General features: G+C 46.7%; 1 protein-coding gene across 3 annotated transcripts; it reads right to left on the bottom strand.

The window, feature by feature from the left end:
* Positions 1-2,840: 2,840 nt before the first annotated feature.
* On the bottom strand, positions 2,841-26,540 carry LOC134422242 (hexokinase HKDC1-like). Of its 3 annotated transcripts, XM_063164221.1 has the most exons (18): positions 26,278-26,540; positions 22,675-22,837; positions 17,326-17,474; positions 16,751-16,870; positions 15,827-15,922; positions 15,103-15,202; positions 14,311-14,494; positions 13,003-13,158; positions 12,043-12,276; positions 10,353-10,657; positions 9,953-10,101; positions 9,744-9,863; positions 9,203-9,298; positions 9,019-9,118; positions 8,014-8,197; positions 7,182-7,337; positions 4,558-4,791; positions 2,841-3,943 (listed from the first exon to the last, which is right to left on the bottom strand). In XM_063164221.1, the coding sequence occupies exons 1-18, from the start codon at positions 26,338-26,340 to the stop codon at positions 3,799-3,801; spliced, it is 2,754 nt and encodes a 917-aa protein (XP_063020291.1). In that variant the 5' UTR covers positions 26,341-26,540; the 3' UTR covers positions 2,841-3,798. The 3 variants fall into 3 exon arrangements, with proteins under 3 accessions (XP_063020291.1, XP_063020292.1, XP_063020293.1); XM_063164222.1 differs by lacking the exons at positions 17,326-17,474; positions 22,675-22,837; XM_063164223.1 differs by lacking the exons at positions 9,019-9,118; positions 9,203-9,298; positions 9,744-9,863; ... (9 more) ...; positions 22,675-22,837; positions 26,278-26,540 and having other exon boundaries at positions 7,881-8,014.
* Between the last annotated feature and the right edge of the window lie 276 nt (positions 26,541-26,816).

Here is a 26,816-nt window from a genome sequence, read left to right as displayed (position 1 = left end):
GTTGATTTGTGCCAAGCACAAATAAACAAATCAAAGAAGATGGAAGGAACAATACTTTCATTTTGGTATTACCTACATGTCAGCCTCAAACTCCTTTACACTAATCTGCTAATCCCATATAATATTGACTTCTCAAGAATGAGATCATGCTAATCAGGATTTCTGAAGGATTTCCACATGATCCTATATTTACTTTTGAACTTTGTCAGAGTGACAAAGGGAATATGTCACCACTGAGCTGCCACTGCATTTTCTGTTATGGGTTATGAGTCAAGGGTCCAAGCCTATGAGTCAAGTCCAAACCTGCAGCCCCAAAAACATGTCTCTCTCTGGCAAAACAAAATATTTAGGATTATTTTTCCCCCATGGATGAAAAGGTAACTGCAACAACCTGCTGAGAATTTCTGAAAGGCACAAACCTTATTTCCTTCTCTCAGTAATACTTCTGTCATTGTACCACATCATACCTGTGATTTAAAGATCTTTCAACTCTCCAGATTACATGTGTCACCTAGATGTGAAAAAAGATGTTCATGCCTTCAAGAAGCATCACAAGTAAATTGATAAATTCAAGCACTAAATGTATTAACTGGAGGGAAGGCAGGTGGAAATGAAGCATCACACAGCTATCCAGGAAGCAGTAGAAAAATAAAAGTAGAAAACCAAAAATCTAAGATGTGAAACTGGAACAATTCCATTTTATTTTATATTGGCTAACCATGTCACGTATTGAACTGCAGCACGTCCTGTTCAGCACAGGATATGCTGTGTTACATTTAATAATTTAATACTTTTATTGTGAGCCAGAGGTTTAATCAGAATCCATGGGGTGGAGCCAAGCACTCCTACCTGGATACAATCTGAGGTTTCAAACATTCCTACCTGGATCCAGTCTGAGCTTTGGGGCACCCCGGCAGCCTTTGCCCCCTGCATTGCCAGAGGAGCAGCTTTCTGCTGCCCTGCATTGCCAGAGGAGCAGCTTTCTGCTGCCCTGCATGGCCAGAGGGAGCCCAGGCCCATCTCCAGCTGCAGAACCACAGCTGGCACTGCAGGAGGGCTGAGCCCCCATGGGATGGGGCTGGGACAACACCCTGACACACAGGGGACTGTTCTGACCCTGGCAGGGGTGTTCTGTACCATTACATTTGTATTTTTAATTGAACTGTTATTCCTACTCCCATATCTTTGCCCAAGACTCCCCTAATTTCAACATTATAATAATTCAGAGGGAGGGGGTTTGCATTTTCCATTTCAAGGGAGGCTCCTGCCTTCCTTAGATCCACCTGTCTGTTCAAACCAAGACACAAATGAAGGCTGTATTCCTGCCAACATCCCACAGTGGCAAATCCTGCCCTTCCCCAGGGCTGCCCAGCCAAACTTTGCTCTTTGCCACCCTCCCTGCCCAGATGTGCACGGGGCCAGATGTGCAGCCCCAAACTGCAAAGGCAGGAGCACCAAGGCTGGGCCTCAGGGAGCTCAGCAAGAGCTGCTGAGCACTTGGGGAGCAGTTTCAGGTCCTTGTGGTTGGATTCCACGACACCCGCAGACTCACTGGCGAAAAAACAAACTGCACATGCAAAAAAATATCATTATGTGGGCCTAATCTACTGCAGGAAAAGGAATAACTGCAGCTGAGGTGTAAGGTGAAATTGTGTGAATATTTAACTTCCCAAAAAGACTAAAAAAAATCAAAGCAAATAGGATTTCTTTCTATTTGTGAGAGGTTCACCTTGTTTTGTTACAGATCTGCATTCCAGTTGTGCGGAACAGGCTTTAGAATAAAAGCACAAAGTGTGTTCTGCACCATGCTCACATGGCCATCCTGGGGCACCACCTCATTTCAGATACAGGCACATACCTCATTCACAGATGCACTTGTGCAGAATCCACTCCCCCCAAAAGGCCCAAAACCACAGAGATAGTACAGGATTTCAGGTGCCAAAATACCTGTTTCTCCCTTTGGGGCCTAAAATGGGGCCTCACATAGACTCAATATCTGATTATTTTTTTTCTTCTACACCCAGACCCTCCAGATTTAACTTGTTTGTTACCAGCAACAAACTTCCGCTCCAGATCACTGCCCTTATTACACAGGAAACTTTGGTTTCTGCAGCTCTGTGGATTCTGAAATATTAAGTAAAATACTAAGTTTCTTGACAAAAGGAGAAAAACATTAAATGTAATAGGAGATAACAACTTGGTACAGTGAGCTATGCACTATGAGGAATCCCTTCAGAAGTGAAATTATTTGCAAGTATCTTCTACCCAACTCCAACACAGACACAGAGCTGTTGACACATTTTGGGGTTTTTTTTAAAAAAACTACAAAACAGCAAAAGTCTGGTGTAGCTTCCAATTTTGGATTTGGGATTGCTAAATTTAAACCCAGCAGCAGCCTTGTTACAGATCATTACATAAACCCAACTGCTCATCCCCCTGCACCACAGTCACTTTTGACCTAACTAGGCTCCAAGCACATTTCTTGGCCCCACTTTCTGCTGCCAGCCCACGAGGAAGCAAATACCCACAAAGAGAGGATTAAAAGTGCTACAGGAATATTTGAGGAGAGACAACAGGCAGGACACAGATTTGCAGCTTCTCTGTCCCACATTATTGTTTTGGTTTTTCCTGGGTGGATCAGGTCAGGGACATTTGGTCACACAAGGCCATGAGCTCCATCCACAAACCCCCTTCACAATCACTGCAGTGCTGCTGAGTACACAAACACATTTAGATTTAAAGGAAGGTTTGGGTTTAAAGGTTTAGGTTTAAGAAAGCTCCCACTTGCCTGCATGCCCTTCCCACAACTCAGAAGATGCACTGGACAGAGGAGCAGAGGCTCACAACAACACAAATTTATTTACAAACAGACTACAAACAGGCAGGCAACAGGAAATGAAAACCAAGGATAAACGTCCTTTGCACAAAATGGAAACAATTCTCTCAGGAACGTGCAAGAAGATAACAGAGGGAAAACAAAGAGGAGACTTTCAGAAATTTAGGTGATTTCTTTTTCCCCTCTACACACTGTTTTGGTGGCCTGTTTGATACCCTCTGTATAGCCCTGACACAGACACTGCAAACTCTGTAGCTCCTTCTACATTCTCTGTGTCCTTCAGGATCCAAAGGATCACAGTCAGCATCCATGCAGCATTGGTTTAGCTTTATGTGACTCAGATGCCCTGACATATTTTGGCACACACTGATCTTGTGTGGAATCACATTTTTTTCCTTTACATTCATCAATTAAACATGCCTCCTGTCCTCAGGGAAGTGTTGTATTACACTTGCAACCAGTGCAGCAGCAGGGAGAGCATCACTGACCACAGTCCATTCATTTATTTCACCCCCAAATTTATTGTAAAACCTGTGAAGCATTGAACAAATATTCCACTAGATGAGATGCAACATCAGAATCTCAATATTCTTCGAGCCAGGGCAAGGCAAAACTAAGCACAGAATCCTAAGAAACTGGTGATAAACTCAGTTGTGGTACAGCAGCTTAATTAAGATGTTGTAAAAAGACACATTTGGGTTGATTTTGTTTTGTTTTCACTCTCCCACGAGCATTGGAGATGCACTGCAGGAAGTACAGAGCTGTGCCATGCCAAGACATAATTCTAGTGAGGAGCAGAAACACCAAATTACCAAAAATCCACAATCCTGGTTGGTCAAAACCAGCTGCTCCCCAAGAAAAGCTACCTTTGTGCTGGTGTAGGCAAAGCTTTGTGGAACCACCATCCAGCAAACCCCTGCTGCACACGCCTGGCAGGGCTGGGGTTCCTTGGCCTCTCCTTTCTACTTCTGTCCAACATTGTGCAACCTTTTTGCAACTGCAGTAATGAGGGCAGCTCCCTTCCCACTTCCATCTTCAGAAAGCATGAAAGTCACGTCACACTGAGGGGCCAGCTCCTTCACTGTTTCCTGCAGGATCCTGGAAAAACTGAAAGGGAAGGGAGAGAAGAGCAGAATGTTTCAGCAGCTGCTTTCTGATCTGAGATCTTTGTTTCACCTACAAACAAGGTACCTCAGCCATTGCTTTCTTTTGCTTTTTCTCCTATTCATGAAAGATGCAAACTTTTGTACACAATCAGATTTTAATTTTTATTTCTCCATTTCACTTTCGTTCAGCATGATGCCACACACTGCCCACACCTTAGAGAGATCCACAGAGATCCTGAAGGAGGTTCTCTCCTCCCAGCTCAAAAGCTAATGCTGTTTCTAGGCCTTGCTCACAGAACACTGACCCAACTACAAAAACTCAAGACAGCTTCCATCTAGGAGACTCAGATATTGTAGAAATCTACCAAAGCACTGGAAAATAAGTATTAGGAAAATAAATATTTCCCAGAGAAAAGAGCCTCCCAGTGGCAACTGGAGCTGACTTTACAATTTTTGATCCTCTGGCTAGGAAAGGGAAATGACAAAATGCAGCGAGATGTGTTCGATCCTTCCCCCCTCTCAGGTTTTTAATCCTCTCAGCAGAAAGCTGGCACAGGTCTGTTCTCACAGTGAAAGCAAGCAAACAGCAAAGGGAAGCGGCACCGAGACACTCACTGCGGATGGAGCTTGTACAGAGTCCCGTCCACCCCAACAGTGATCTGCAGGCGCTCCACACCTCGGTTCTGTCTCCTCTTCTCCACGACAGCAGCCAGCCCTGCCCCGCAGAGCCGGGCAGCCCTGGTGGACACGGCTGCACACACCTCCTTGACGATGATGCTGTCCTCACAGGTGCTGTCCAGCCCCAGGTGCTGCAGGACGCGCCGCACCTGCAGCAGGGCCAGCCGGTCACTGGAGGGACACACAGAGCAGTGAGGGACACACAGAGCAGTGAGGGACAGCTCCTAACCTCACACAGCTCTGGAACAAGGGAAACGGGCCCACCTCAGATCTGACACCCTGCAGCAGGGACACACAGAGCACTCAGGGACAGCTCCTCACCTCACACAGCTCTGCAACAAGGGAAACGGGCCCACCTCAGCTCTGACACCCTGCAGCAGGGACACACAGAGCAGTGAGGGACACACAGAGCAGTGAGGGACACACAGAGCAGTGAGGGACAGCTCCTAACCTCACACAGCTCTGGAACAAGGGAAAGGGGCCCACCTCAGCTCTGACACCCTGCAGCAGGGAACACAGAGCAGTGAGGGACAGCTCCTCACCTCACACAGCTCTGCAACAAGGGAAACGGGCCCACCTCAGCTCTGACACCCTGCAGCAGGGACACACAGAGCAGTGAGGGACACACAGAGCAGTGAGGGACACACAGAGCACTCAGGGACAGCTCCTCACCTCACACAGCTCTGGGACAAGGGAAACGGGCCCACCTCAGATCTGACACCCTGCAGCAGGGCCAGCCGGTCACTGCAGGGACACACAGAGCAGTGAGGGACAGCTCCTCACCTCACACAGCTCTGCAACAAGGGAAACGGGCCCACCTCAGCTCTGACACCCTGCAGCAGGGACACACAGAGCAGTGAGGGACACACAGAGCAGTGAGGGACACACAGAGCAGTGAGGGACACACAGAGCAGTGAGGGACAGCTCCTCACCTCACACAGCTCTGGGCCAAGGGAAACGGGCCCACCTCAGATCTGACACCCTGCAGCAGGGACACACAGAGCAGTGAGGGACACACAGAGCAGTGAGGGACAGCTCCTCACCTCACACAGCTCTGGAACAAGGGAAACGGGCCCACCTCAGCTCTCACACCCTGCAGCAGGGACACACAGAGCACTCAGGGACAGCTCCTCACCTCACACAGCTCTGCAACAAGGGAAACGGGCCCACCTCAGCTCTGACACCCTGCAGCAGGGACACACAGAGCAGTGAGGGACACACAGAGCAGTGAGGGACACACAGAGCAGTGAGGGACAGCTCCTCACCTCACACAGCTCTGGGCCAAGGGAAACGGGCCCACCTCAGCTCTGACACCCTGCAGCAGGGCCAGCCGGTCACTGCAGGGACACACAGAGCAGTGAGGGACACACAGAGCAGTGAGGGACAGCTCCTCACCTCACACAGCTCTGCAACAAGGGAAAGGGGCCCACCTCAGCTCTGACACCCTGCAGCAGGGACACACAGAGCACTGAGGGACAGCTCCTCACCTCACACAGCTCTGGAACGAGGGAAACGGGCCCACCTCAGCTCTGACACCCTGCAGCAGGGACACACAGCAGTGGGTGACAGCTCCTCACCTCACACAGCTCTGGGAGAAGGGAAACGAGCCCACCTCAGCTCTCACACCCTGCAGCAGGGACACACAGAGCAGTGAGGGACACACAGAGCAGTGAGGGACAGCTCCTCACCTCACACAGCTCTGCAACAAGGGAAACGGGCCCACCTCAGCTCTGACACCCTGCAGCAGGGACACACAGAGCAGTGAGGGACACACAGAGCAGTGAGGGACACACAGAGCAGTGAGGGACAGCTCCTCACCTCACACAGCTCTGGGCCAAGGGAAACGGGCCCACCTCAGCTCTGACACCCTGCAGCAGGGCCAGCCGGTCACTGCAGGGACACACAGAGCAGTGAGGGACACACAGAGCACTCAGGGACAGCTCCTCACCTCACACAGCTCTGAGCCAAGGGAAACGGGCCCACCTCAGCTCTAACACCCCCCAGTTCCCTCAAGGCTGGTTTATGACTGAATTCAGATGGAACAGCTGCTCCTGCCATGCCCTTTGCCATGTTAGGCTGCATCATGAGCTGTAATTATCCACCTAACCCCAAAGCCATGAGGGAGCAGAGCCAGCTCAGCCACACAACTGTTACTTTCCTGAGACCCTCCTTGCAAGGCTTTCCACAGCAGAAAGAGTTTCAAATAGACATTGTAACCATACAGATATATAGGTATGCACATACTCGTGTATCACTGACTTCTTGATTTCTTAAATAAGTGCTGTTTAAAGTCCCACAAGAAATACTTAGCTTGATGGCTCAGGCATCCAAGATAACCCAGTTGTGTGGATAGGAAATGATAATTCATGTAATTACAGCAATAATTCTGTGACTTCCCCAGTTTCTTATTTTTAACTTTTATTCTGGAGGTGGGGGATGGACAAAGAAGAAAACTGTAACTGACTTAATTGACTTCTTGAAGGAAAGGGCTCCCCACACTTGCAAAAGACTGTGTCCCAGAAGACTTTAGGATTTAAACCAAGTAAATCTAACAGCTTTACCTCTCAATCTGAGACAGGAATTTTGTTTCAAATATTCCTCTTTTCCTGAGTGATTCCGAAATGTGTCCTCTGAACAGCAGCCCTTGTTTGGTTAAGTCAATCAAAATTTCCCTTACTATTTCACCTAGGTACATTCCACTGGTCATTTTTTCATACCTGGTGGGCCAAAAGAAGAATAAAAATGTTCATTTAAAGAGATGGCTCTGTTTAGCTCGAGTAATATGTACATGCCCCATGAACTCAAAACAAGCAGTCCAACCTTGCAGAGCAATAGCCATGGAACTCCATTTTTCAATCATCAAAAATCTGTTGCAGAGACTTCAAGTGCAAACATTAATTACGATATATTTACCTATGCCAAATGGTAACATAAGTAGGAAAAAAACCTTTGCAATATTAAACAGAATATTGTGTTAAAGCCAGAGTCCACACTGAAGAGGAACTCCTGCCTGTCCCAGCATGCATTCACCAGAGTCACATCTGATCAATATTGTCTTTACCCAACAAGCTTCAGTTGTATTTTGCCTTTGAAAAATCACCCTAAGAGGAGGAACAAAGCATGACCTAGACTTTGCAGGGAAATCTTAAAAGCTGCACTTTTGGTAATGCTTTAAACTGAAAACAGTGCTGTGGTAACATTGTACGTCTTTGGTTTTTTCCTTTTTTTTTTTTTTTTTTTTTTTAATCTAGGTTACTTACCAAGCAACAAAAGAAATGCAATATTAAAATTTCCTTTCTGATTATTCATTCATTAAGCACATTTTAAAAAGCAGCCAGTGTCTCTCGAAGACTGACTCCATCAGGCTCTTGGCATCAGGACCACCACGTTTACCTCTGTTTGCCTGGGTTTAGGGAGCCTTCATCTACTTCTCTGTCATATTTTGTCCTGATGTGGTCAATGCAGCCATTGTCACCAAATGCTCCCCATTCTGTATTAATGCACATTTTTCCCTCATTCCCTTCCACTGTTTCTATGTTTTTCATGTCCTCCATGTAGCAAACATTGGTGCCTGTTCCTGGAAGGAAAGAAATTACAAGATTTCAGCTGGAAAAGTGAAGCAGCACCAGAAACTTATGGAAGATGAGTGCAGTGCTCATCTTAAAGTTCTCTTTGCCTCATCTCAAATTAAAGGCCATTTTATGATTCTATGCTTTGATATATTTCTGGATCAAAACTTGGAGGAACATATTGGGGGAATCATCTAAAAAGCCCAACAAGAATTCATTCAGATTTTTAAAAACATTTGCTTGCCCCATGGTCTGTGACCTGGCTGCACAGTAACTTGTCAAAACAAGAATTCATGCTCTATCTGCTTGTGTTCTTTTACCCTGCATACACTTGTTAGGCACCACCAGAGAGATGATCAAAAATCCAACAGGTTCAGGAACTTATCTGCTGCAGATGTTGTTAAGTTTCCTGCTGAGCACCACACCAATCTGCCAAGAACCGCAAGCAACTATTATATCAATATATACACTAATATATCAATATATACTCTAATATATCAATATATACACTAGTATATCAATATATACGCTAGTATATCAATATATACACTAATATATCAATATACATGCTAGTATATCAATATATACACTAGTATATCAATATACACACTAGTATATCAATATATACGCTAGTATATCAATGTATACACTAATATATCAATATATACACGAGTATATCAATATATACTAATATATCAATATATATACTAATATATATATATATATTCTAATATATCAAACTCAAATAAAAGGTGCTGGTTTAGAGATGCCAAAGCCCAGCTCAAGATGGTGCTTCCCTCTCACAGTGGCCACTTGGCCACCACTGTACCTGCAATAAGGCCAATCTCACAGTTTGGGTCCTCATAGCCACAGGTCATCATGGTCCCCACAGTGTCATTCACCACAGCTACAATGTCCAGATCAAACTCCTGAAACACAAGTCACGATCAGCATGGAATGCCAGAGTGAGGGTGCTTTAAATACACCAAAATGAGCAGGAAAAACCAGCTCACATTTCTTCTCCTGATGGCCTCTCTCAGCATATCAACAACATCTTCCCCCTCACAGTCTGTCGCCTTGAATCCTTTTGTCCATCCCACAAGTGTTCCCTGAAACAGAAGAGAAAGAAAGCCATGAGTGAAGACTGTACATTGCAAGCATCAGCTTTTTCTTGCCTCCCACCCCAAGGCTTTTTTTATTTACCCCAAATGACATATTTCCCTGGACAGGTTACTGTGGGTGTCTGGTGCAGGCTGTGCTTGTGTGTCTTTGTTACTCCACTGCTGATGGTAGTGGCTCCAAGTTTACTCAGTTTTTTGCTGTCATGAGGGCTAAATCTTTTTAAAACAAAAGCAAGTTCATGTCCACCACTTACCAGAGACAAAAAGTGAAAGCTCTGCCTCCCATAGGCAGGTGGATAACACAGGATGATAATTTTCTCATGAAACACAACTGATTTGCAAAGCAAAGTAATAAATTCTCCAGACCCACAAGTCAGCCTTGCCCAAAATGATGTCATTCACCAAGCAGATGCAGAGCTGCTGCAGCCCTTACCTTGTCAATGCTGGTTTGCCTGCAGGGGAAGGAGAAGGTGAAGCCCAGAGGAAGCCGAGCACCTTTAATCCCCATATAATCCAGAAAGTCTGCTATGCACTGGACAATATGGTCAAAGAGCTGGAAGGAAAGAAGAGGCATAAAAATCTCATAAGTAATCCCATATACCGGGGCTTGGCTGAATCAGTAAAACATCCATTTCAGATTACCTCTTCTCCTGTCCCTTGCATGATCTCCAAAGGAATGGCAAAGATTTTGTTGTACATTTGCACTGATCTTCTTCTCCCGCTTTTGATTTTGACCAGCAGAACCCTGAAATTTGTGCCACCAAGGTCAAGGGCAAGGAACTTTCCTTTCTCTGAAGGAGAAGAAAGGCATTTCATTTTGGTGCTTCTCCTAGCACGTTTGCCAGTCAGAACAGCATACCGATGATAGCACGCTGTTCCCTATGGCATTTATCCCATTGAGCAACAGATAACACAGCAGGAAGCACCAGTTTGACAACATCAATCCCCTGGGATGTGCCAGATTAATTAGCATACTCCTCCCCACCAAAAACAGACAAGCAGCTTTCCTGAGCACCTCCAGGTGCTCATGAGCCAGCCTCACCTGTCCCATCCGGCATCCCGCACACGTACGTGGGCAGCATCTTCACCGTGGCCTGGCCTTGCGCCTCCCTCTTCAGCCCGAACTCCAGCTCAGCCCTCATGCTGTCCCTGACCTGCTGCAGGGTGCTGGGGGGCAGCAGCAAGGGGGCGAGGGCGGCGTCGAGGCGGCGGCGCTGGGCTGCCAGCCTGAGTGCCACGGCCGTGACCGTGGCGGCCCCGCGGCCGCTGCCGCTCCGCGACAGCACGAACCGCACGTCGCACGTGGGCACCAGCCTCCTCAGCACCTTGTGCAGCCGCTGGGCGTACCTGGCAGGGACACAGAGACCCTCCCTGAGCCTCTCACAGCCCTTTGGGGCACGGGTTGCTGTTGGTGTCACCAATATTGTGTATGGGATGTGCCTTGGCTTGTCTGACCTTGGTGCTGAACCAAACAGCGGCACTGCGGCGTTTTGTAGCCATGATATTTTCGGGAAAATCCTTTCCTTAGGATTTTTCCTCCTGAGAAGCTGAGAGGCCTCAGGAGCAAAATGTAAACAATGGTTATCTGCTGCTGTGGAATGCAACAGGTGCATCTGGGATTGGTCTCATGTGGTTGTTTCTAATTAATGGCCAATCACAGTCAGCTGGCTCGGACTCTCTGTCTGAGACAAACTTTTGTTATCATTCTTTCTTTTCAGCTAGCCTTATCATTCTTCTTAGCTAGCCTTCTGATGAAATCCTTTCTTCTACTCTTTTAGTATAGTTTTAATATAATAGATATCATAAAATAATAAATCAGCCTTCTGAAACATGGAGTCAGATCCTTGTCTCTTCCCTTATCCTCAGACCCCTGCAAACACGGTCACAGTGTTTCACCCCACAGACACTTTGGGCTGTGCAATGTGTGGTGTTTCACCCCACAGACACTTTGAGCTGGCTGGGTGTGTGGTGTTTCACCCCACAGACACTTTTGGCTGTGCAATGTGTGGTGTTTCACCCCACAGACACTTTTGGCTGTGCAATGTGTGGTGTTTCACCCCACAGACACTTTTGGCCGGCTGGGTGTGTGGTGTTTCACCCCACAGACATTTTGGGCTGGCTGGGTGTGTGGTGTTTCACCCCACAGACACTTTAGGCTGGCTGGGTGCTGCAGCTGGGCACGTGGGGACAAGTCCAGGCCTGCAGGAGCTCTGGTGGTGGTGGGATGGAGCCTCCTCCCTTATGAGGTTGGAAGAAACCTTAAAGATCATGGAGTCCAACCCATCCCTAACACCTCAACTAAACCATGGCACCCAGTGCCACATCCAGGCTGTTTTTAAGCACATCCAGGGATGGGGACTCCACCTCCCCAGGCAGCCATTCCAGAACTTTATCACTCTTTTCCTAATATCCAACCTATATTTCCCTTGGTCTGTGTGCTCTGGTTCTGTCAGTGTTGCCTGGAGAAAGAGCCCAGCCCCACCTGAGCACAGGCACCTTTCAGGGAGCTGTAGAGAGTGATGGGGGCACCCCTGAGTCTCCTTTTCTCCAGGATGAGCACCCCCAGCTCCCACCCCACTCCAGATTCTACAGCTCCTGGGACAGCTTTGCAATACCAAAGCCACTCAGACCTCACCCCAAAGCTGAAGCAAAACCAGCAGTTCTGTGAAAAGCCACACACACGTGTGCAGATGGAGGCTCATGGCCATGATCAAATCCTCTTTGCTGCTCACCTGGGGTGTGTTTTGTAGAGCCCCCCATCAATGCCAACGGTGGTTCTCATCCTCAGCAGCTTTTTGTTGTCCCTGAGGCGGGTGAGGATGGCGGCCAGCGCGGCGGCGCACAGGTTGGCCGAGCGGAAGGAGACGATGGTGCAGACGTGCTGCACAGCAACGCAGTCCTCCTCTGAGGGAAACAGCTTCAGCTCCGTCAGGATCTCTCTTGTGTTGCTCAGGCCTTCCTTGTAGCTGCCCCCAAAACAAGAGAATTCATCACCAAATGCAAAAACTCACAAATCAATAGCTTGGCTCAAAGAGAAATGAGAGGAGAACGTGACACAACCTATCAGACAGCATCATAATTGGTTCCCATAAACCACGTGTTTAATGTGTCTCCCACAGCATTCCCAGAAGTACCCAGAGGAGAGAGTTCAATGCTGAACTTCCTGGGGTTCAGCACTTGGTGACACCAATCAGCTGGTGAAGAAGAGAATGGGATAAAACAGTCCAAAGAAGGAGAGCACAAGAACAGATATACAGTTTTACTCAATACAACAAAGAAACTAATTCCTGGAGTGACAGTGAGGACCATCAGAATCCCAGTTTTCCATGCAGTCATCCATCAGCTGATTTATAATCTGTACTACATCTCCACAGCCCCAGGATTCCCACATCAGAGAGGCTGAAAACTGCAGCAGTTGTCCCACACACTCAGGTCTCCAGAGAGGTTATTTGAACAACTGGCATCTGGGATGGTTACCAACACACTGCTACTGTGGTACTTTGCTAAAACTATGTTACAGCAATTCCCACTTACAGAAAGGTCAACTTTAGTCCTAGGCAAAAGCAAAATCAAGCTAAGCAGTTCAGGATTGTTCCTAGGCCTCACAGATTTTAGCTACAGTTTCATTATCACTGCTGTGCCAGTGAAAGACTAACTTTGAGAGTGGCTAAGAGTGTATTACAAGTTCTTACTTTTCCATTGCAGACACGTGCTTCATTTCAATCTTGCCCTTAGTAAGCAGAGCTGTTGACACTTTCCCATTGAAGAGCAGACCTTCCTTGGTCATTTTTAGGAGAATGAGTCGCACAAGTTCCCCCAAATACAGGCTGCTGATCATCTTCTCAAACCTGGAATGGAGCACAGGAAGGATTCAGGAGGTGTTCATCAGATCTTTTCCTGCACAGCATCATAGCAGAGTAACCACCTGGATTTAACACCACATGGGCAGCTGCAGCAGCAATCCCTTGGCTGCTATATTGGAATTTACCAATACTGTGTACAGGACAATATTGAGCTTCTCTGACCCTTGGTGCTGAACCAAATAGTGGCAACTGTGGTGTTTCACCCCACAGACACTTTTGACTGGCTGGGTGTCTGGTGTTTCACCCCACAGACACCTTTGGCTGTGCAATGTGTGGTGTTTCACCTCAGAGACACTTTTGGCTGTGCAATGTGTGGTGTTTCACCCCACAGACACTTTGGCCGGCTGGGTGTGTGGTGTTTCACCCCACAGACACTTTGGGCTGTGGGTGTGTGGTGTTTCACCCCACAGACACCTTTGGCTGTGCAATGTGTGGTGTTGCACCCCACAGACACTTTTGCCTGGCTGGATGTTACAGCTGGCCACATGGAGACAAGGCCAGGCCTGCAGGAGCTCTGGTGGTGCTGGGATGGAGCTTCCCCTCATAACAGGGTCCACTCCTCAGGTTTCCCTCTGTGGAGAAGCTTTAAGGGGATGGTGAAGGAAAGGAGTCGGTTCTGATGGAGGGTTTGGATCCAGAGCTTTATTCTGGCCCACAGGCCTCTGAATGCAGCACCAGCTCCAACAGAACTCCCTGGGCCCGTGGTTGCTGCTCCTTTGAACCCCGGGGAGAGGGGCAGGGAAGGGGCAGGGAGCCACCAAGCAGGGACAGGAGGGGAGGGACAAAGGGACAAAGGACACCTGGATGGCCAAATGTCCCCCAGGGCATCCTTTGAATCTGCCAATCACTCGATGCCTTCTGGAATTCCAGGGGAGGGGAGGGAAAAGGAGAGGTGACTGACACACCTGGGAGGGAATTATCAGCAGAGGGACCCAGGGGTCTGAGATAAAACCTGAAATCCCACCACAACAGCCTGCAGCAGGGAGCTGTGAAAGGCACTCACCCTCTCCAGAGGGGAAAGATCTGCATTACACAGAACCACCACCACGTCATCTCAGGTACTGTTAACACAATTCCTGTTCCAAAGGGGCAAACACTGGAAAAGCACTCTGGGAGCTCAGACAGCGAGTCACTTACAGTTGTTTTCCAGGGTTGAGAGATCCCAGATCCAGCTCCCGATCGAACTCTGTGCGGAGATCCTCCAAAGCACCGTCGTCCCCAAAGGCCCCCCACTCGGTGTTGATGCACATCCTGCCCTCGTCCCCCTCCACCAGGCTGATGTGCCTCATCTCCTCCATGTAGCAGGCGTTGGTGCCGGTCCCTGTGGGTATTGGATAAACCACTGTTAGTTCCATGTGTGATTTTTGTTTGGGAATAAGTCAGTATATTGTCCTTGGAAGAAAACACAAGCACATAACCCTGTGGCACAGGATGCTCATATAGGCCACCTGCACCCGTGAAATCATCATTTCACAGGGAATGAAAAAAGCTGAAATTATTCTAAGGTTTGACTTGTTTAAAAACATTTTTTTTTCTTTCAAATGTACTTCTGTGTGCCTAATAAAAGGCATCATAGTGCATGAAATGGAGAAACTGTGGAAAGCATAGCTGGTACTAACTATCAGACGTGAGGGGAATTCAGCTTTCTCTGGACAGACACAGTAATTTTCTATACAGTCAGCAGAAAAGTTTAGTATGCTGGTCACAACTGAGCCCAGACAAAATGGGAACTGTGGTATTTGGTGGCAATGTGATCAGCATAAAAACAGCTGCTTTACAGAAGGCAGCCAGGCTGGAAAATCCAACCATTGTTTTTTCCATTTTCTTTCTGCTCTTTCCTCTATTGTGAAACTCCCTCCTACTTCAGATTTGTAGTAATTCAACAAATGAGAGGGGAAAAAACCCTTCATGGTGAACAGAAAAAATTACCAATTATGAGTCCAACTTCACAGCGTGGGTCATCATATCCACAGGTCATCATGGTTCCCACCGTGTCATTGACCAGGGCCAAAACATCAACATCTATGTCCTAAGGGCAGAAAGATGGGTGATTAACGGGGAGAAAAGCTCAGAAAGCCTCCTCTGTGATGCAGACATATTCCCTGGCTGCACTTTGACGGCCTCATTCAGGAAAACTCCTTGGTTGGAAGACACTGCTTCCTTTTACAACACTCTTCCCACAGCCCTGTGAGGGTACAAATGTCTCTGAATTCTCAAGTGTTTCACCAGCCTCTTTGCTTGAAGGGTTTGTTTTTCCCCAATCCCACCTCATTTGCCAGAAAAGTGACACATCACTGGTCTGAGTGTTGTGATACTGTGCTGTGTGAAAGGACAACATCCTCTACCACCTGAGCAGAGCCCACCAGGTGGGACAGAAGACACACAGAAATGCAGCTACAACATGCAGCAACACCACACTCAAGCAGAAAGCTCTTCCATTGAGGCTGTGCAGCTTCCTCTTTGCTGCTAAGTAACCAAGATATGGAAAGATGCTTTGTATTTCTTGGCTGGTGTTACCAATAACATCAAACATGAAAAGCAAGGCTTTCCAAAATATTAAAATATGGTGTTATCCAAAGACTGCCGGCTAGTTGAAGGGCAGATTTAATAATTTCTTACTGCTGACCTTGAAAATTGCCATCAATGGACTTGCCTGGTGCTTCTGGAGGGCCCTGTGCAGGGAGCTGACCACGTCTGTGCCCTGCACTCCTCGGACCCTGAAGTGCTTTGTCCACTCAAGGAGAACCCCCTGAAAAGAAACAGTGCAGTGACCCAAAAGCACACCAATTTTAGCACACAAACCACAAAGCCAGTCAAGACTGAAGTGTGTGGAGAAGTCCATTATTAAAACTCAGCCAAAATGAGTCAGAGTAGAACGTCTCACCTTGGGGTGCCTGTCAGTACCAACCTCCAAGTCACATCCTACCTTGGGGTGCCTGTCAGTACCAACACAGCCAAAAAGGTACAGTCATAAAGTCCCAAATCTGTAAATGTGTCTCCCTGAGCTTCATTTGAAGCACGTGTGGCTTTCCTATGCTGATCACAGCCTAAGAGCATTAAGCAAAAAGCGCCTGCAGGACTGGAGCCCAAAGCACAAACCCCTAGAAATAAGAGAGGCTAGAATGAGAGAACACAAAATAATTTTTGTTTCCCTAAGAAGTATTTCAAGCAGCTCGGCTACAGGTATTTCCTATTCAGAATCAACTGTAAATAAAAAAAATTAAAAAAAAAAAAAAAACAACTGAGAGTGATTAAAAAAAATAAAAACGTTTCAAGACACAGAAGTGCACATCTCTTTCTAACAGTGTTAATACAGGGACACATGGTTCCTGTGGAATTGAGTACTGACTGAGCAATAGAATAGCTTTAACCTAAAGATGCTGCTGCCTTGAGATGAGAAATGAATCACTGAAGGATAGTGAGGTCTAGTTAAATACTGAAAGTCATCCCTGCCTTCTTCAGAGAGCTATTTAAACATGACCCCAGATAAAAGCCACAGAGCAGCACCTGCACTCAGCAGCTTCTCCAGACTCTGCAAGGAGCTGAGCTCGACAAGAGCATTTCTTATGCATCTTACCTCATCCAGCTTGGTCTGTTTGCATGGAAAAGAAAACGTAAAGCCAAGAGGTAACTTCTTCTGCTTCAGGTTTCTGGTCTCCATGAAGTCTGACAGGCAGTCAGCAATGTAATCAAAGAGCTGCAGGAAGAGAGGACGGTCGGGCAGTGTCCCACAGGCAGGTACTGCAGCAGCACAGTGTGGTGTTTGTGAGGGCTTCTAGGACAAGCTGAGAGATGAGAATCTGACTCTGTGTTCTCAGAAGGCTGATATTACATTGTATTGTATTATAATGCTATAATATAATATACTAAAACTATCCTAAAGAAAAAGAAAGGATCTATCAGAAGGTTTAACGAGGATGATCGTGAAAGCTCGTGACTGACTCCTCAGAGTCCGACACAGCTGATGGTGATTGGTCATTAATTAAAAACAATTCACATGTTTGGATAAACAATCTCCAGACCACATTCTAGAGCAGCAAAGCATGGAGAAGCTGAGGCTCCTCATCTTCCCAGGAGAAGAAATCCTGGTGAAGAGGATTTTTCAGAAAATATAACAGAAACAGCACAGCAGCAGCAGCATCAGTGTCCTACCTCAGCTCCGTTGCCCTGGGTCACCTCCTTGGGTGTGGGGTAGAACTTGCTCTCCAGCTGGCTGCTCTGCTTGCCATCACCAGACACCCTCACCTGGTGGGCACGGAGCTGGGAGCCCCCCAGGTCCACAGCAAGGAACTCCCCCTTCTCTGCAACACAGGGGACAACAACATCGCTGGGATGGCCACAGAGATGGCCCAGGGGCTGCTGGAATTCCCTGGAAACTGGGAATCTGAGACCTTGTGTGCTGACAGGCACTGGCCCCCAAAATTTAACCTAAGGCTGTATAGAAGACTTCCAAAATTAAATAATAGGACTGAAATTATGGGTGTGTAGTTTGAATAGAAGTGTGTAATATCACATAGTAGAAAACTTAGAGTTTAAGGTTTTAAAATATAGTAAGATACATACAACAAGATAGAATATATATAAAACAATATAGATAGAATATACATAAAACAAGACAGAATATACATAAAACAAGATAGACGTTTTAAAACAGAAGCCAGTCCTTCTTCTTCATAAGTTTAAGCAGTATTATGTAATTAGGAAAAAAAAAGTCCACATTGCAGGCCCCAGATAGTTATTAAGTCAAAAGTAAAAATAATTAGACATTTCTTAATTAGACACTTATCCTTAAAAAGCCTTGTAAAGAAAGAGAAAGGTCTCCATTTTTGAATAGAAGTGTGTAATATCACATAGTTGAAAACAGTTTGACATTTCAGAATATGGTAAGATATATAAAACAAGATAGAATAGGTATAAAACAATATAGATAGAATATACTTAGAACAAGATAGAACATACATAAAACAAGACAGAATATACATAAAACAAGATAGAATATACATAAAACAAGACAGAATATACATAAAACAAGACAGAATATACATAAAACAAGATAGACATTTTAAAACAGAAGCCAATCCTCCTTCTTCATAAGTTTAAGCAGTATTATGTAATTAGAAAAAAAAAAGTCCACATTGCAGGCCCCAGATAGTTATTAAGTCAAAAGTAAAAATAATTGTAGTGCCATTTCTTAATTAGACAGTTTATCCTTAAAAAGCCTTGTAAAGAAAGAGAAAGGTCTCCATTTTTGAATAGAAGTGTGTAATATCACATAGTCGAAAACAGTTTGACATTTCAGAATATGGTAAGATATATAAAACAAGATAGAATAGGTATAAAACAATATAGATAGAATATACTTAAAACAAGATAGAACATACATAAAACAAGACAGAATATACATAAAACAAGATAGACGTTTTAAAACAAAAGCCAGTCCTTCTTCTTCATAAGTTTAAGCAGTATTATGTAATTAGGAAAAAAAAATCCACATTGCAGGCCCCAGATAGTTATTAAGTCAAAAGTAAAAATAATTAGACATTTCTTAATTAGACAGCTTATCCTTAAAAAGCCTTGTAAAGAGAGAGATAGGTCTCCATTTTTTAATAGAAGTGTGTAATATCACATAGTAGAAACCTTAAAGTTTTAGAATACAATAAGATATATAAAACAAGATAGAATACACATAAAACAAGATAGAAGCTTTAAAACAGAAACTAGTCCTTCTTCTTCACAAGTTTAAGCAGTATTATGTAATTAGATTAAAGAGTCCACATTGTGGGCCACAGATAGTCAGTTATTAAGTTAAAAGTAAAAATAATTTAAGTGTCATTTCTTATTTTTTAAGGGTAAACTGTCTAATTTTAAATTAGACCATTTACCCCTGAAAAGCCTTGTAAAGAGAGAGATAGGTCTCCATTTTTCAGTTTATTAGAGTGAAGTGCTGTAGAACACACAGTTTATAAAACTGCAATATAAATAAGAACTAACAAACATCTGAATCTGAACAAGAAATACCATCTCCCACATTTAATCCTGACCCTAACAGAAAAAGCAAAGGCTCAACAAGGTGCTTTGCTGATGGGCACAGCCCAGGGCCCTCCCTCAGCACTGCCAGAGCCTCTCCTGCCCCAGGATGGCAAATCCTGATCCTGGACGGGCCTGGGAGCATCAGGAGGGCTGAGAAACCCTCAGCAAGATCAGGTCTCTCCTTTCAGCCTGCTGTGTAACAGCTAATTCAGTGTTTGTTTGGCAGTTTGGGGCTGTTCCCCCTGCACACAGGGGCTGCCAAACCATCGCCTGAAACGTGGCACAAGGTCACTGCCTGTATCCAGTAGAGGATGCAGGATTTGCAGACCTATGTTAAGACTCAGCTCTAGTGCAGAAGTCAGGTTCCAAGTGGGACAAAGCCAATTTGCCACCCAAAGCCAACCAACACAATCCTTTTCCTTTTCTTTTGGTGTTTCTGTGAAAGCCCCATTTGGTTTCACAGGCTTGCTCAGACACACACATCTCCAGCAGCAAACCTCAGATGGAAGGACAGCTTGGCCTCGCTGCTACAATAAAATTTGTTTATCCCACACACAGGAAAATGCCCTTCCCAAAAGGAAAACACAGTGGGGTATGTGCCTAGCCTTGCATGATCTTTGTTCCACAGTCCAAACATGATGAAATCTGGTCCTGAAAGGGAAGGAAGCAGGAAATTCTACCTGTAATACCATGGTCTGCTATCAAAGGTGAGGAGGCAGATTGGGTTACTCAGTAAACTGTGACATTAGTCAGACTGTTAATCCCTAAACTATGAAAGATGCTCTAAATGAGTCATTTCAGGCAGCAACACTGAGGGCACCAAAAAAATCTCTAAGATAATAATAATAGTAATAGTAATAAAAGAAGAAGGAGGAGAAGGAGGAGAAGGAGGAGAAGGAGGACGACTCAATAATAATAATAAATAATGGAGGAATAACCATCCAAGTTTGAGTGGTTTAAACCTGTTGGAATTTTTAACCAGTCTGGCAGCAAAATAACCAACAAGGATTTTTCCAGAGGGCAAAAATAGAAAAATCAGTGTGCTACTTGGAGTGGGAAGCGTGTCAATAGGATATAGCCCAGCTTGATGCTGCAGCATGTCCTTGGCACACAGGAAAGGCCACACAGACCAGGAGAGCACCATCCAACCCTGGCCTTGGGGGACATCAGCTCTTGCTGATGACCCTACATGCAATTTTCCAGGTCTCCTGGCCCCAGGGGCTCCCTGCTGTTCCAAAACAGCATCTGAGACCTGTGAGACCCCAGGACCAGTGACTGACACTGAGATTGCAAGGGTTAAAAAAGGACTTGTTTCTCTTTGGCAAAGCCAGCAGCAAAGGAAGAGTGCCCCCTTCCATCAGTTTGTGTATAGCTTCTCTCAGACGTGCCTCATTTCAAGGCACTTACCTTCAAATGCCTTTTTTATGCCATGAAAGCTGTTATTCCTCATTTAATTGCAGGGAAATTACCATCAGAGGGAACAAAGTCATGTGGAAAGGTACAAAGCTAACATTTCAGCTTTCTGCACAGCTGGTTTACGCCGAGTCCTGATCTTGGTGAGACACAGAATCCTGCACAAATTAACTTGGTTAAACCTGGGGAAAATGCCATTTTCTGTCAGCCTGCACTGCCAGGAGCCAGCTGAGGAGTTTATTTTGGATGTGCATGCTTCTCCAAACAAGATGAGCTTTCAGTTCCTATCTCGTGTCACATCCTCCCAGAGGACACCACTGCACTTTCTCTGTTCAAGTCTCAGCTGAAGAAGCAGAGCAGTTCCTGGCAGACCCCATTGAGGAGCAGTTTATCCCAATGGAGAGGGCAAGGAGGGAAGGGCAGAAGGGATCACTTTTTGGGGAATTAGCAGAAGCAGTGCAGAATTTGTGGGTCCCAGCTCTGAGGACGCCCTGCTGCCGTCCCTTGGCAGGTTGAGGGGTTTCACTGCAGCATCCTGCCCTCCCTGCAGCCCCAAGGCCAGGCCACACATCCCAGAGCCCCAGCAGAGTGCACTGCAGGCTCTGGGCTGCAGAGGCTGCCCTTGCCGTGTCCACCACAGCTCCTGCAGCAAGGCCTGCACTAGCACAGATGGGAGAAGCTGCTCCTGAGCACTTCCCAGCTCCTTTCCTCAAACAAGCAGCTCCAGGCCAAAATCCACCTGGTGCAAGGGAAAAACCACTCTGCCAGTGTAGGAGTGACAGGGATAGGATGGTCGGGACAGACGGAGACCAGAGATCTCTGCAGCCAGGTCAGGAACTTGGGGTTTATTGCAGAGGGCCTGGGTGCAGGGCCCTGCTGGAATTTGGGGTTTATTGCAGAGGGCCTGGGGCAGGGCCCTGCTGGGATTTGGGGTTTATTGCAGAGGGCCTGGGTGCAGGGCCCTGCTGGGATTTGGGGTTTATTGCAGAGGGCCTGGGGCAGGGCCCTGCTGGGATTTGGGGTTTATTGCACAGGGCCTGGGTGCAGGGCCCTGCTGGGATTTGGGGTTTATTGCACAGGGCCTGGGTGCAGGGCCCTGCTGGGATTTGGGGTTTATTGCAGAGGGCCTGGGTGCAGGGCCCTGCTGGGATTTGGGGTTTATTGCAGAGGGCCTGGGTGCAGGGCCCTGCTGGGATTTGGGGTTTATTGCAGAGGGCCTGGGTGCAGGGCCCTGCTGGGAGCTGCCAGCCACAGCTCAGAGCAGGCCCCAGAGAGAGAAAGAGGGGTAAAGAGAGTGGGAAAGAGGATGAGAGAGCGAGGTTCCCGTTACAATACAATAAATCTTCTTCTGGTTATGGAACTTGGGGTTTATTGCAGAGGGCCTGGGTGCAGGGCCCTGCTGGGAGCTGCCACAGCCCAGAGCAGGCCCCAGAGAAGAGAAAGGCAGAGAGGATGAGAGGATGAGAGAGTAAAAGGGTAAGGGAGTAAAAGGTTAAGAGAGTAAAAGGCATAAGAGAGTAAAAGGGTAAGAGAGCAAGGTTCCTGTTACAATACCATAAATCTTCTTCTGTGTTGAATATTCTGATTCTCACTAACCAATCTGGTACAATGTACAAATCCTATAGCATTTCCATACAGCCTATAAGAATCATTACTTTACCATACTGTGTTACATTTTAAACCCTAAAAACTCCTCTTTGGGCCCCTTCTGCCAAGCTGTAGGGTCTGCTCTGACCCTTGGGCCTGTCTGCAAGCAGAGGGTGTTGTTCCATCAAAAGGGGATTGCTTGCAGGCAGCCACACCATTGTTTTCCAGTTGTTCAGTAACTAAGGTATCTCAAAGCTTGCCTTCATTTTAATCTCGCTTACAGTTTCCATATTCTCAAAATCTTTTGCCAGGCAATCATATTTATAAGGCTTTCCTGTTCCTCCTTCCCCACCATGCCAGCCCTCCCCAGGCTCAGTATCAGCACACACACTTTCTCAGTGAGTGCCCTGGCTGCCCTGTGTGTGTGTGTGTGTGCTGTGCTGCTGGCAGCAGGGCCGAGCAGGCACTCACCTGAGCCGTCGGGCAGCGAGCGCACGAACGAGGGCAGCATCTTCACTGCTGCCGTGGGGTTGGTGTCCCTGGCCAGCCCCTTCAGCATCTCAGCCTGGAAACGAGCTGCCACGTCCTGCAGGACATCGTCAGGGAGGCGCAGCTGGTGCAGGAACCTGTCCACCTGCAGGGAGGGAAGGTGGCACTCAGCCGTGCAGGCTCCTTGCGCTGCTTGTTCGCTTCAGTTTCTGTCACTGACATATTTTATGAACATCCTTTTGCCAGGAGTTTTCTCCTGAGAAGCCTCAGAAAAGAAATGTAAATGATAATTATCTGCTTGCTTGGAATGTGGTTTGGAGGTTGCTTGCCAACAGGTGCAGCTTTGATTGGTTCCATGTGAATTGTTTTTACTTAATAACCAATCCCAGTCCAGCTGTGTCAGACTCTGAGGAGTCAGTCATGAGCTTTCATTATCATTCTTTGCTAGCCTTCTGATGTCTCCTTTCTCTCTCTTTAGTATATCATTTTCTTTTAATATAATATCATAAAATAATAAATCAGCCTTCTGAGAACTTGGAGTCAAGATTCTCATCTCTTCCCTTATCCTGGGGACCCTCAAACTCCACCAGATATTTTCAGCCTCAGTGCTGAAATTCTCATGATTGTCATTGTAAGCAAACTCATAATCAGGACATTCACTCTTCTAAAGAAACTTTACTTTGGAAATGTTTGGTGCAGCCTTGGTGAATCACTGCCCAAAAGTTGGCCATCCTTTCTGATGGCTCAGTAACTTGACAATCTATGTAAGCCATCAGATTTGCTTGGTACCCTGACAAGCTGTTTCCACACCACCCTCTCCTGCTAGAGATGTAATGAGCTAGAACTGCAAAGTGTGTCAATCTGGTGAGAATTTGACCTCTCCAGAAAATGCCATCAGCACCCAAGCGTGTCAGCCACAGCCCAAAAATGTCTATTCAGCTACTGCTTCACTCCACAGACAATTAACTTTGTTGGCATGCCAGGCTGGAACTCAAAGCCTTTTTCCCACTCCAGCTCTGCTCTCCATTCTCTTGTGATTCTAGGATTACATCTAAAACACATTTTTTTGGGTACAATCAATACCCTTTGTTAAAGGCCTGTAACTCACAGAATACATCAAAACAGAAGGCAGTTGAATAGAAAAGAATTCCAAATATCTGTGAAGCAGCTCAAATAAACTGGCAGAGAGGTTAATCAGTGTTTATGAACAGCTTCATCAGGGCAAAGTGAAAGGTTTTTTCCTTAAGGAGCACACACTGCAGGCACTGACACATACATACAAAGTCCCACCATGGTTGGATTTAAAAGGCTGCATTGTTTAAACAGAGGGCAATGCAGGTTGTAGCTAAGTTGGTCTCTGCTGCAGTTTGGACTATTTGACTGCCTATTTTTATGAGGTACAAACTAATCACCTATTCACAGTGCCATTTTAAACTGATGGTCAGCAATGACCCACCAGAAAGAGCCAGGATCCTGAAAGTCACCCCAGCACTCACTTAACACACACAGAGAGGAGAAAATGTTAAACTACAACATCCAATTTTCCCAGAGCAGCAGCTGCCTTTGGACACAGCTGTGCCTTGAAAAGGCTGTTATTCAGATTTGTATTTGTAGTCCTCGTTTGTGCAAGTATTTGATTTCCTCCAATGGTTTTTTGAAGCTCCACCAGCGTGTAGGATGCATCATCTTAGCCTATGCACCTGTACTGATTTTTTGGAGAAAATGCAGTGACTGGAGACATGCAGCACTCATGCACTCTGACACAGACCCAGAAATCCCTGTGGGGGAAAAGCTCTCAAGAGTAATAAAAATTACCGTGTCTGTTTGCAGAGAACCTGCACCAGCTCCCTGCTGCCCAGACACTGCATTCCCACCCTGTTTACCTACAACCACAGGAGCAGACAGTCCTTTCCAAGGAACCAGATAAGGCAGAGCCCAGGAAATCCTGCTGATTCACAGCCTGAGCAAGGCCCTGCTCTCAGAACCATTCACTGGTGAGCACAGGAACGGCCAGGCTGTGCTAAACCAAACTGGTCACCCCCTCCCATGGCACAGGAGCAGGGACTTGCCTCATTTATGGAAACAGCTCTGTTTTCATGGCAGGAGGCTCTTGGTTTTGCCACCACAGAGTAAATAAGCCTGGAGAGGGAGAGGTGGGAAGACATTTCTTTCTGATAAGCGAGGAATCAGCTCTGTTCTGTAAATCCTACCCTAGGCTGCCTGTAAGAGAAGTCTGAGGAGCATGTGGCTTCTTGCCTTCAGGAAGGGCTAGTCTGCACCTTACAGAAAGAATTTTTGATTTTTTTTAATGCAGCCTTGAATTTTTTTGCCAGAATTCCTCTGCTCTGTTTGCCAGAGCAGCAAAATTCTGTTTGCCAGAATTCCTCTGCTCCCTCGTCTCCACTGTCCTCACTCAGCTGCAAGCTGGATGTTTCCCTGCAAAGCCCACTCCACCCAAGCACTGCTCCACAAGGTCTTTCTCTTCCTTAGTGAAAAGAATGAAGAAATAGTTCTGTCTAGATAAGAGATGGCTCCTCATGGAAGGGAGGGGCAGTGAGGCCTTTTTCTGATTAAATCCCAGGGATAAAAGGGCTAGGACTGAGTCAGGGACATCTGATTGTTGAGATACCGGAACCTGACTCAGAATGCCTCTCTCCAAAACAGAATTAATGGAAGAAGTCCTCCTTGGAACAGGCCACTCCATGTCTTGGGCACAGACAGGAGAAGCTGGAGTTGCTCCCTTTGCTGATGAGCTCGGTGATGGAAGCAGATCCAAGCACCAGGACCTTGGATCTCCCACCACACCCACAGACAGCCCCAGCTCCCACCTTTCCAGAAACCAGAGGATGGAGCCTGGCAGCAATGGCACCTGCCAGCACTCAGTGAAGACCCCAGGAATACAGAGGGGACAAAGCAGAGGACCTCTGAGCCATGAAGCTTACAGGTCTCACATGGTCTCATGATGGACACAAGCCCAAAAACCCATTTCAGCATGGCATGAAAGTAGATTGGGGAAGAGCAACCATTAGGCAGCTCATTCCCAGTACTGATAGCTCCAGGTCTGAGCCATCTCAAGCTTTTCCAATTGTAAACATCAGAGGGATTAGCCAGTTTTGGATAACCACAGAGGAGGCACAGGAACCCCAACACCAGCTGGAAATCTCCCCTCAATCTCAGCAGACCCAGACCAAAGACCACAGGGGTTTTCCCTGTCCCTGCTACGTGACTGACTCCTGATTCCTGCTCAGCTTGAGAAACCCCATCATTCATGGTACATTGCCAGAGTCATCCTTTCTGTCCTCTGGGCTCTTCCTCACCATGCCAGATAAAGCTTCAGCACTTTCCCTTACTGCAGAGAATTTGCTCCATTACTGGGAGAGCACTTACGACTGTGCAGGGAAAACCACTAACCAGACCTATTTTCACACTCACCAGGTGGTTTAAGGTCTAAACACCTCCTGCCCCATTTGGCTGAATGGTTTTAGTGGATAATGCCATTATATGGTCTGCATTACTCACTGCAGACCCCTCTGTATCTGGGTAACACAGCTCCTAAAATAGCAACCAGCTAACGCTGCAACTTACCTTCTTTATTTGATCCTCTTTTAGCTTTGTGAAATGGAAAGCTAGCAAGTGGACAGCAAACATTTTCCTGAAGCAGATGGATGAGTCAGTAGTGACAGAGCTGCTGTGAGGAACTCCAAAGCGACAGATCTTTATTCACCAAGCTGGAGCTAGAGAAACTTCAGCAGAGGCATTTTCCCCCGTGTGCAATAGCAGAGTTCCTGGGAAATTGAGTCCAGAAATAAATCCATGCAGTGTGATGGGTCAGTGATTAAACTTGTGCCTCTTTGTATCACACCCCCACACATCACCCCGAAGTCCCTCCCTCCCTCCCCAGCCACACACTTCATTGTGCCAGAGCAGGCACCTGGAGAGCTGCCAAGCTGAAGGGGAGAAAAATCGATTTTGTTACTGCCCCACTTGGGAATTGTTACCGCTTCTCAAAGCAGTTGCTACGCAGCCTGCCCCGCTCCGCGCTCCGTTCCAGGGGCTGACAGGCTCCCACCGGCCAGGGCTGCCGGCAGTCTGGGCAGCTGAACGGCTTAGGAGACTTCTTCCCT

This window comes from Melospiza melodia, chromosome 9, assembly GCF_035770615.1.
Source record: "Melospiza melodia melodia isolate bMelMel2 chromosome 9, bMelMel2.pri, whole genome shotgun sequence".
NCBI lineage: Eukaryota > Metazoa > Chordata > Aves > Passeriformes > Passerellidae > Melospiza > Melospiza melodia.
Note: the sequence above shows the minus strand (reverse complement) of the source record. Positions and strands in the feature narration are given on the sequence as shown.